Here is an 11,446-nt window from a genome sequence, read left to right as displayed (position 1 = left end):
TGCTATCAAACAACAGACGGAAGGACTTGGGTGGACATCTGGGGCAAATGGGTATCAGTAAACCCATGCTGGTGCAGGGACCAGGGACATTAATGTGCCCATGTCATTGGGACACTTCCAGTGAGCCCAGACTGAAGGACTGGGCTGGGCAAAATAAGACAATTCCCTGTATGAAGACTGGCTGAGGCTTGGTGGCAGGGACCCCATCCCTGGTGGAGCTGAACTGTCACTGGGTTTGGCAAACGGTAAGTAAACCCCTCTGGGCTAAAAGCCCAGCCCTTTCTTGGGAGATTTCAGGATGCTTCCCGGCACTGCTGGAGCACCCCTGGAAATCCCTGACACACCATGGGAGGGTGAATGCACAGAGGAGTTTGCCCTCATCGCACCATGGTGCATCAGGGAAGACCCGTGACGCAGGAGAGGAGAGCAGGGCTAAGTAGTCCTCACTGATAATGGCTCAATTTTCAACCATCCTCAGGATCTTGGAGGGATGTTGCTTGAGAAAAAAAACCATGGAAGACAAGAAAATGCAAAGGAAATAGACAGCACGAGGCTTGTGATTAAATGGCTTTAACTCATATCCTTAAAAACATAGATCTACTTCGGGAGCTGTTTGGGGAGAGGAATGTAAGGCTGGCCCTGCTGGCTCATGCCGGAGGTCTCTTTATAGCTTGTTTCCACCAGCACACGCTAGCTGGGATTTAGGGAACAAGTCCAAGGACAGAGCAAGCCAGAGCAACCTCGGCTGGCAATGGTCAGCAGTGACTGAGAGCCAATCCTGTCCCTCTGGATCCACTGACCCCCTGTCTAGAGGGACCACCCCCCCTCAGAGAGGAGCTTGGGGTCTAGCTGGGGTGTACCTGTGGGTGGGGAGCCCACCTTGTGGGGACAGGGGATGTGGTGGGGTGTCCTCCCAGAGCCCCCCCACTGTTGCCAGGTCGCTGAGGCTGTCAACACAGGGGAAGGGATGGGAAGAGCAGCCAGCTGGCCCCGCTCCTCTGGCACCACAGGACATGGCTTGCCAGGGATATAATTGAAGCTTTGCCATGGGAAGCCAGGGATGGATGGGCTCTATTGTGAAGCCCTTCCCATTCCCTGGGAACTGGACTGCAGAGGTAAAGTAAAATGTCTAAGAGCTCATTCCAGCTGGAACTGTGACCTTAAAAAGGACCATGCTGTGCTTCTGGCTGCAATAAAGACATAGAGAAATCCCTCCCGGTGAAAAATCTCATCTCTCTTGCTCAGCCCATCATGGCCATGGCCCTCCCAGCCAAGCTGCAGCTGAGCTGGGAAAAGATGATGGCATCTGGCTGTGCCCATCACCGAGAGCCCTCTCCACTGTGGGGTAGCATCTCCAGGTCAGTGTGGTCCCAATAAGCCACAGAACTTCCTAAGCCGTGAATCAAGAGGGATTTCCTTCAGCTGGTGCAGTGCTGCCCTAGAGTGACACAGCCTGAATCACACTCATGCCCTCCCATTTCACTCTCCACGGCTTGACCTGGCTTTGTCCTGACCTGCTTTGCTCCCAAGGAGATCCCTGTTTGCGCGGTCTAGGCGCTGGAGGCAGTCCATGCAGGCATCCTAGCCCCACTACAACCAGGCACCAGGAGTGAGGGACCCACCTGCCTCTGATGCAGAAAATCTGTGCCCACCAGTAGCAAACTGGGAGAAAGGACTGGGTGTCCCTCCAGAAGGATGGGGAGAAGCAAGGCTGGATGCCAACCCTGTCCTGCCCTGCACTGCTGCTGTTGGTCTCTACTTCAGATACAGCCATCCTGGTGTCCTTGGGGATGGTGAGGGTACCACACAGGAGGTGACCCATCCCTGGAGTGGGTGCTGGGTCCTCCGAGCCCCTTGGGACCAGCCTCGGAGCCCTGCTCCAATGTTCAGCTACCCAAAGCTGCAGCATCGTGGCTGAGCTGGCAAACACAAACATCCCCAGCTCCTGACTCAGACCCCGCTGCAAATGGTGGGGTGAGGATAAACAAACAGATTGGGTTTCTGGTGGCTGCTTCTTCATGGATTCTGGGCTTTGCTGATTCCCTGGGGACAGGCATCAGTGGGAACATGGAGCAACACTGCCTGAGAGCTAGGTGGGACCCAGGGACACACGAATGACACCGCCAGCCCTGATGTGGAGTCACAGCTATTGCCAGCACATATTTAAGGCTTCAGAAGCACTTTGAGTACCTCCCTGGTGAGGAGGACTCTGGTAAGGAGCTCAGTCTGTCCTCTGCAGAAAAGAAGAAGAAATGAAGCAGGTTCCTGCCTGCACCTGGAGCCTGCGGTGCCTCCCTGCTGCCTCCTCGCCAACCCGAGGCGAAGAGTAAGAGGCAGAAGGAGAGGCAGAAAGACCTGGAGATCCCTCTGGGCTCCTCGTCTGGCCTCCATGTTCCCAGGAGCCCTTGAGGATGGTGTGTTAGAGGGTTGCAAGCTCATACTTTTCATGCTTTTCGTTAAGAGGGAGGTAGCACCATGCCGAAGGGAGACAAGAGGCTGGACCCTGGTGTCTGTACATGGAGATGGCTCAGAACCTGGCTAATTAAACCCCGGAGAAACCCAGCTCTGTGCAGAGGGTTGGCAGCGGTGCCTGCTGCATGAGGAGTGAGGATGAGTGCCACCAGCATGGGGACCGCAGGAGGGGACAGTGGCCAGTGGGTCAAACCACAGTCATTCACACCTTGGTTGTCATCTTGGCTCATTCACACACTGGGGAGATGGGTTTCAACACCATGTGTCCTTCTGGGAGCTGTGCTCTTCCCAGGAAGTAGGTGGGGTTTTGGGCAGAGACACGGGGGGTGAAGCTGGTGGCAGCGGACCTGGTTATACAGATGGCAGGTGGACTGGGGACTTGGGGACAAGATTTGGGGGCACCTGGGTGCTTGGCAAGGACAAGGCTGAAGCTCAGTGGAAGCCTGTGGTTGTTACACTGGCTCTCCAGTGGGAATACTCCATTGGAGTGACTCTGCCAGGATCTCTGCTTTCCTGTGAGCCAGCCTAGTGTGCATGTCCCTGCCCTACCTCTGTCCCCTGTGCTGGGAGCTGTCCTGGGCCAGGGGACTCTGGCCGCTGCCCATGGACACTGTTCCAGCTTTGCTCCTGAAAGCATTTGCAGTTATTTTTGGACAGTAACTGCCTTCCCAAATATTTGCCTTCGTGTTGGTGTCTGGCCCCACTCACAGCTGGGGCTCCCTCCTCTGCCCACTGCTGAATTCTCCCAGCCATAGCACCCTTCACGTAGCCTGGTGCTACCTCCATGTCCACGATCCCACCTCTCTCCTCAGGCCACTTCTCCCACCCACCTCCCCACAGCAGGTCCAGGGTCACAGGGAGTCACCCAGAGCATGTCTCTAGGGTAACCCAGCCCTCCAAAGCTCCCACTCCTCAATATGGGTCACTCACCGGTCCAGCTGCTGGAGAGAAGACTTAAAGACTTAAAACGGGCATGAGGAGATGCTCCATGCACTGCACTGAGAGGCTCTGCTGTCCACTCTACTGCAGGCAGGACTGCACATAGAATCATAGAATGAACTAGGTTGGAAAAGACCTTTAAGATCATCAAGTTCAACCTTTACCCCAGCACTGCCAAGTCCCCATTAAACCATGTCACTGAGGGCCTCATCTGCACAGTTTATGAACACTTTCAAGGACGGTGATTCCACCACTTCCCTGGGCAGCCTGTTCCAATGCCTGATTGCACTTTCTGTGAAGAAATGTTCCTTAATATCCAACCTAACCTCCCCTGGCACAGCTTGAGGCAGTTACCTCTTGTCCTATCCCTTGTTACTTGGGAGAAGAGACCAGCTACCTTCTCTCTCCATGCTCCTTGTAGGTAGTGCTAGCAAGTGATAAGGTCCTCCCTGAGCCTTCTCTTCTCCAGACTAAACCACCCCAGTTCCCCAAGCCATTCCTTGTCAGATTTGTGCTCCAGACCCTTCACCAGCTCCACTGCTCTTCTCTGGAGTCAGCCCAGTAACTCAGTATCTCTTTTGTAGTGAGGGACCCAGAACTAAACACAGGATTCACATAGACCAAGGCTGGGGCAAGGACACCATGGCTTTCATCTCCAAGAGTTCACTTCAGCCCTGGTTACAAGGAGTCACAGCAATGGGTCCATGGCTTTGCCCTCACTGGAAGTCCTGTTTTCGACTCTTTAAAGGCCCATGTGCAGAGTGAGTCCAGCCCGTGAGCTTGAGCAGCTGCCAATGGAGAGGAACAACACCAAGTTTAGTGATATTACTATTTGTGTTGCTAGCAAGCCAAAATATCCCTGGCTGAAGGAGCAAAGGCTCTTCCCCACCTCCCTACCCTGCTGGAGAGCTGAGCATTGGCTCCTCCAGGGCTGAAGCGAAGTTGGGAGCCTTCCCCACAGGGGAACTGGCCTGTGTGTTACCACCAAGGGCTGAATCATGGTATTGCAGCCACTCTTTCAACATACAGGAGGGATTTGGCAACCTCATGGGCTATTAATAGGTCTGTGCTTTTTTCCCTGGGCCCCATGCCGTGCTGGATGAGTGTGGGAGAGCAAAGCAAACTCTAAGGGAGGTAAAGCGCTGAGTTTACCTAAGGAGAGGTCAGGCGAGGCGGGAAATAACCTGCTGGAGAGCAGGAAGCGGAGCAGTGCCCTCTCCCACCTTATCGCTTCTCGTCTCCATGCCAGTTCTGCTGAGCCAAGAGGGAACAATGAACAATGGACCCAGTAATGTGGTGCCGGGGGACGTGCCACCTTCACTCCCTTCCCAGCCCCGTGGAACCCCAGGGACTCCTGCTCTCCGAGGTGGGGGGAAAGACACTGTGAAGAGATTGCCATGCAATGGTCCGTTGTGCTTGCTGTTCTTCCAGCCTGGTCTTCGACTTGGCCCACAAGGTGTGCGAGTCACCCTGATGGGACAGTGGCATGAGCAGTGAGGTCCCTGCATGGACACCTACATCACATGGGGACAAAGCAGGATGCCGTAGCCATGCATGTAGTCCCAGAAGGAGATGCTAGAGGTGGAGCAACTCTCTGTTGGGAAGGCAAAATACAGAGAGAAGGCATTCTATGAGGAGCTGGTTTGGGCTGTTCATCCTGGCTTTATCCCAATCCATGGCTCCAGGAGGATGGAGCCAGTGGTGACCTTGAGACCCAGCTCCTGCCCACGCTGAGCATGAGGCAGAAGGGATGGAGACCCCATCACAGCTGCCCTGCAAGTTACCGCAGGCAGCATGGGGTTGGGTGCTGCAGGTGCCTGCCTTGGGCCTGCACCAGGAGCACTCTGCATTTTTGGCAACGGAATCGCCCGGCGGAAGAGCCACCCTAAGCAATGAGGAAACCCAGCCCGCCCAGCCGCCACCCCTTATCTCACATCCCAGCTCCATCCTGCCCCTGCACCCTCCCTTTCCCAGCGCAGCTCCTCTGCCACCTTCAGCTGTGCCAATACGGCGCTGACCGCTTCCTGTCCCACTCCCAGACCAACATCTGTCTGCCTGTCTGTCTCCAGATTCCCCCAGGTTGCTCCCCAACGTTGTGCTGCAGCCTCTGGTCCCAAGCAGGCATTGCATGGGCCTGGGAAGCTGGTCTGGGTCTGGGGCAGGGCGACCTGCTGGCAATGACAGACCACCCCAGGCACTGCTGAGCCATGGGACCCTTCTCCTATCCCCTTGGGCAATGCCAAGGGCACTGGGATCACAGTCCCAGGGTACCAGGATGGTTTGCATCACCCTGGTAAAATTGGATGCTTCCAAGGGTGGGCTGAGGTCTGACCATCCGCCTGCCCAAGGTGATTTGAGAAAGCCTTGGCAGAGACCAGCCTCACCTACCAACACCAGGCAAACAGCCTCTGGTCACTGCTGGCAGGGCCCTGTGGCAGAGGAGTGTGCCCAGTGGCAGGGATCATGGCCAAGCTGTGCAGGAGAGGAACCTGCCCTGCTGGGCGGCAGCAAGAAAAGCATCTCTGCCAGGCTGAACCACCAGATGGGATGGAGTGACTGGTCCCCACCATCCCCCAGCCCTGCCAGACCAGGCACTGATGAGCCCAAGAGACACCAGCCAGCCCACCAGGTCTTGTCCTGCTTCACATCCTGGCAGCACTGCCAGGAATTGCTGGCACAGCAGCTGCCTGTGCACAGGCAGAAGCATCCTTCCTATGGCCCCGCTCCTGCCTTGCAGCATCTCCCTCCTGGGGGCAATAGCCTCTCCTGACTCCTCCCTGCTACAGCCTTCTCTTCTGCCATCCTGCAACTGTATGTGGCAGAGTCAGGTGAGAGCCTGGCCACAGAGCGAGGCTTTGTTGGGAGGGACTGTGGCTGTCAGTGGTCCAGGACGGGCTGAGAACAGCCAATGTGGAAAATCCACCTTCCATCGCAAGGACTCATCTTTCACCACCCTCGTTTTGCTCAAAGGATGGAAAAGCTGGGAGAAACGCTGTGATTGCTTCCCGATGTCCCATGGTTTGGAGAGCGCCCATCAGTGGGAGCGGGTGGGAGCGTGCCAGCTCCTGAGTCAGCTGGCTCCGAACACCCGAGGGCAGCAGGCAGCATGGGAACCTCCATCCCTCAGCCAGGTCCCCAGGGCTTCCATGCTGTTCAATCCACCACCTCTTGGCCCAACCACGCAGTGGGCACCTCCGTAACCCTTCCTCTGACAGCTCTTTAAACATGGAAAACACAACGTGCACCCTTAATGTTCCCTCTGCCCTGCAGCGACGGCTGCTGCTGCAAGCCTTCCTCCCTCCTAACCGATGGTGATGGCTCTGCAGAACTCATCAAGGATGGCAAATGATCAGCCAGACCACAGCACATGGAGAATATCCAATTGTTTCAGGCAGTAATTTAAACTGTTTTGCTCTCCAGGACAAGTACATAATCCCGTTCTTTTTTTGGTGTATCATCATTTTATTTTCTGATCAACCGCTGACATTTAAAGACCTCCTGAAAGGTTCTCAAAGTACACGAGGTACATACAAATGTCCACCTTTGGCGTAGTGCTGAAATAAAGTACCATCAAAAGAAGAGTTCAGTCTGAAGCTGTAAATAGTCAATACTATTTCTGTCAGGAAATTTATCAGTTCTTCAGATCAGCGAGTACCAGATCAGACAGACATGTCTTTTAGTGTTAAATGGTTAAAAAAGGAGCTTACAGCACCAGCATTCATTGTGATCTTGCCTCACTTCAGCATCAGCATGTGCTGAGACACAGAGAAGTGGCAGATACACACACAGTCCCCTGGCGATCACTGGCTGCCTTCAACTTCTATGACAAGTGGTGCATGCAGGATGGCATCCTGCTCCTCAAGCCCATCCCTCGCAGCTGCCCCCAGGTCCAGAGCTCTCCTTCCTCTGACTTGCTTCTCATTCAAGGCCATAAGCACCCACTGAGTATTCCTTTCTGCACCAGTCTGTCCCCAGAGCCATAGCTATTAAAAAATGACCTAGTGCTGGAGTGTTTCCTCCAGCGAACAAGCATGCTGTGGGATGCAGACCACAGTCAAACTGTCCCAAATATCCCTAGCATTTTCTCCCTGTCTGTACATATCCTGGCACATATATGCCTTGACAGATTTCCCTAAGTGTCTGCTTGCGCTATGCAATGAAAAAGACATTTTGTATTAAAAGAAAAAACCAACAAACTCAAAGCCAGACCTGTGCACCCTGATGTGGACCAGGATGTGACCCGCACCCATGCTTACACTCAGCAGCTCCAGCAAACACAGCTGCCAACCCAGTTTGATGCTAGCAGCAGGGAGACATGGACAAGTGCCTTCCCCAAGCCACTCCAGGTGCCTGCACTGGCCGCTGCAGGGACCTGCTGGCTGGGCTCAGCTCAGGGATCCTGGCACCCCCAAGCCCAGCCGGGACTCTCGAGCTGATGGATCTTGCTGCTGATGTGGGGGCTGAAGCCTGTAGAACTGGGACTCCCCAGCCCCAACCTTGTTCCAGCCACTGTCCCTGGGAGCAAACAGCCCCTCAGCCATCAGCATCTCCATGGGACGTCACGAGATAGCCATTCCTGACCTCCCATTGCTTTGGTGGCAATGCTCCAGCACTAGGAAACAGCACTGGGAGAGGCAACAATTTTTGCAGCCCTAACTGAGATGTGGCACTGACCCCTAGTGACAAGCTCCTGCCCGATGCTGCACAGAAGGGCTGCAATGGAAAAAGGATGTAGGGACAAAAAGAGTAGGGATGTGGGAATGCTCCTTGTCTTGCACAAACCCTGCTGAAGAAAGGGATCCTTCTGCTGCAGGGATCAGATGGCTAGGGGAGTGTTCCCATAGGGATGCATCCACCCCTGCCCATCACACCAGCCTCTCCACTCATCACACTGTGCCCAGAACAGATGGAAGTGGATTGCACTTGAGGTGGAATTTATTGAAGACATCAGTGACAAGCCCAAACATCGCACTTCACCTGCACCAAGTGGGAGAGCGATGCTGTAACAGCAGCAGTGGGACAGGATGGGAAATGACTGACATACAGCTCGTAGAGCCCAGCAGCAGAACAATCTCATATAGCTGAGCAGTGACGGGAACTCAGAGAGGATCTGTTCACGCCCTAACCTACTCCTTCCCTTGGGAATACTCAGCTGCACGGCAAGCTCCAAACTGCATGCTACAGTTTATTATTTTAAATACATACATACATTTTGGCTCTAAGCCTGTCATTAAATGGTCCAAAAATGGTCTGTTTCAATTAAGGACTTCAAGGAGTGCCCAGGACTAATGCTCTATTTCTGGGCATTTCAAAATACTCTCAGACATGTGGGCTGCTTGCAGGATGGGAAATACAGACATTACAATGGTCTCAGGAGTTCCTTACCATGAATTTTCCCCCTCCTCAGTAACTTCAGAACCATAAGGAGGAGAAGGAGGATCTGACCCTCCTGGCACATCTCAGTGGTGCTGTGGAAGGGAGCGGATGTTTATTGAAGGGGGTAAGAATATTGTCATGCCATGGGTGGGATCAGACGAAGCCTGCCTCCAAACACGTCTCCCCAGCCCACATCCCATGCTGGCCTGCATGCTCGGGTACTCCAGCAAGGAATGACAGCACTTTTGCTGTCCCCAGGAGATGGGCAGAGGCTGGAAAGCCAGTTTCCCAGGTCCTGCATCTCTCCACCTAGATATGGACATGAAGCAGCTCCATCCCACCTTGGAAGGGTCTGTCTCTAGCACTGCCAGCCTGGCCCTTCATCTCCCTCTCCTTGTTTCCAAAGTGCTGGGCTTTCTGCAGACCTCACTCCCTGCATGTTCCCAGCTCAGTAGGCACCAACCTCGCTGCTGTTACCAAGAGCAAAGAAAAATCAAGGCTGCAAACAACCCCCTGGGCTTGTAACCAAGAAAATGCCAGCATTGAGCAAAGCCATCTTCCAGCCTTCCTGCCCTTGGGATTTGCTGGTGGATTTTTGTCCCAGCTATTCATGGCTGTTGTGACAATCTGAGCTCCGGCCTGTGTAATAAAACTGCTTTAACCAGGTACTTCTCTTACCCCTGAGGATGAACATTACCACAAACGCAGTTCACAAGTCAGGTGTAAACACAAATGGGTGCCAGTTTAAGCAGCCCTGGAATGGGGGGGGCACGCTTTCCCTCTCAGCTCCACATCGCTTCTTGAGAGCAGGACTTGCTAACATACAAGTAGAGCTGCTGCTGCAACTGGGAGGACAGAAATGTGCTTTTTATCCTGGAATCACCCTTCCTGCGTGGGGGCAACCAAAGCACCTATGTGAGAGACAGAAACTGCAGAGCAGGGCTGCACTGCTTCAACTTTTCCAGTGTAGTTTGCTGTGCAGAAGAGCCTCCAGTGTGCAGGGAGCTCATACCATCTCTCCCCCAGCTATGGGGTCGCTAAGTTTCCTCACAGCAACCTTCCTTGCAGATCTGCTCTCACTGGTTGCTGTGAAATGCAATCCCAAGAGCAGACCGTGGAGGGGCCAGCGTGTGGGGTGTATGGACACATTCCTGACATCAAAAATCACAGCCACTGCACAGTGAACAGCACTCTGCAGCTGGGAGCTCACACTGAGACTTAGAGGCTATTTTATCCCTTCACCATTAATTTATAGCTAAAAGCACTTCTCTCCTTGATGAAAAGGCTCATACAGGGCTGGGAAAGTGAGAGGGTTTTCTGTGTACTATCGCACATCTTTCACTGCCCCGGGCAGGGTTATGCCCAGCTCTCAGAGCTCACTGTGTCTCTTGCCCTGCTTCTCTCTTGCTGCCAGCCTCGGGGCTGTCCCCCTCAGGTCCCTCCCAGGGGACCCCATTTTCTCTGCCTTGGTCTCTCGGGATGGCTCATCCCGGGTGGCTGTGTCCCCTCCTGGGCTTTCGGGTGGGTGCTGTTCCGGTGTGTCCCCATGGTGGTGGGAGGTGTGGAGGGGGAGTTCAGGCATGGCAACCTCCATCATCTGAAGGAAGTCATAAGCAGGAAGAGGTGGCTTCCAGTCTTCCTCAGACAAGGTACCTGAAAGCAAATACAGTCCCATGTTAATAAGCCAAGAGTTAAGCAGCTGCACTCCGCAGACACTTCCCTTTCAAAGGAATTATAGCTTTTTTTTGCCCTTCAAGTGAATGCAAAATTAAAGATTGTTTCTTAAAGATCCCCTTCTTTCCTCCAAAACTCATACCACCACCCAATTAAACCAGCCTGAGGTGCATTAATATTTACTGGAGCTGGCCAAGGCTCTGCTCCCCAAAGGCTGTGGGGGTCTCTCTGTCCTCAGACACCCCCACTGCAAAGGTCACACTGGGTGTCTGTCCACCAGTGGTGGATGTTTCATTCAGGCCCCAGATAACTGTGTCAATGACAGTGCATTACTGAGACACCGTTAGGAGTGAGGGGACTGCTGTCTATACGAGGAGGAAGTGGTCCCATTATGTGAGGATACTCTTTAATTTGTGCTTTTAAGATTGATCACACAGTTCATAGCACTTCAAAGCCTGAGGAAGGAGGCTGTGTGGTCCTTAGCCACATGCTGAGCTGCTCAGCCATTAGCTCACCCCTCTGACAGCCCCAAAAACTAAGGTCCCTACCTAGAGACCTACATGACAACCAGGTGCTTTTAGCAGTGGCAATGGGGAGGATGGCTGGCTCGTGGGGTTCTCCCAGCAATTACTGGGTCAGAAATGGTATCTTCATCTCCAGTAAGAGCCTACACATCCTATTCCCACCAGGCTGATGCCAGCTTTCGGAAACACTTGCTTTGAAAGGCTCATTTTAAAATTCACAAAAATCAAATGGAGTCACCCCATTGCCTTTCCAGAGCCTGGAGCAGGCTGGCAGCTGGCAATTCCCAAGATCCATGTAGCATCCCATGGCTACACACTACACAAGGAAGGCATATGTGTGCTGCTTTCCTCCAAAGCTTCAGCAGGCTGATCGAGGCAGGAAGGTTGCAGTAAAAAGATTCATGGTACAAGCCAACTCTTCATGTCCCAAAGAACACAGCAAAGCACCAGCTTCCTTATCC

At 53.7% G+C, this 11,446-nt stretch overlaps 1 protein-coding gene across 3 annotated transcripts in view; it reads right to left on the bottom strand.

Moving 5' to 3' along the window:
• Positions 1-6,779: 6,779 nt before the first annotated feature.
• Positions 6,780-11,446, bottom strand: part of TXNDC16 (thioredoxin domain containing 16) — a 51,731-nt gene continuing 47,064 nt past the window's right edge. For 2 of the 3 annotated variants that reach the window (XM_030484850.1, XM_030484849.1), the window contains one exon: positions 6,780-10,440. In XM_030484850.1, the coding sequence (XP_030340710.1) occupies positions 10,157-10,440 (284 nt within the window). In that variant the 3' untranslated portion in view covers positions 6,780-10,156. The remainder of the gene's footprint in view (positions 10,441-11,446) is intronic. The other variant, XM_030484851.1, reaches the window with a different exon arrangement.

This window comes from Strigops habroptila, chromosome 4 (genome assembly GCF_004027225.2).
Source record: "Strigops habroptila isolate Jane chromosome 4, bStrHab1.2.pri, whole genome shotgun sequence".
Classification (NCBI taxonomy): Eukaryota; Metazoa; Chordata; class Aves; order Psittaciformes; family Psittacidae; genus Strigops; species Strigops habroptila.
This window is presented reverse-complemented; position numbering and strand designations above follow the sequence as displayed.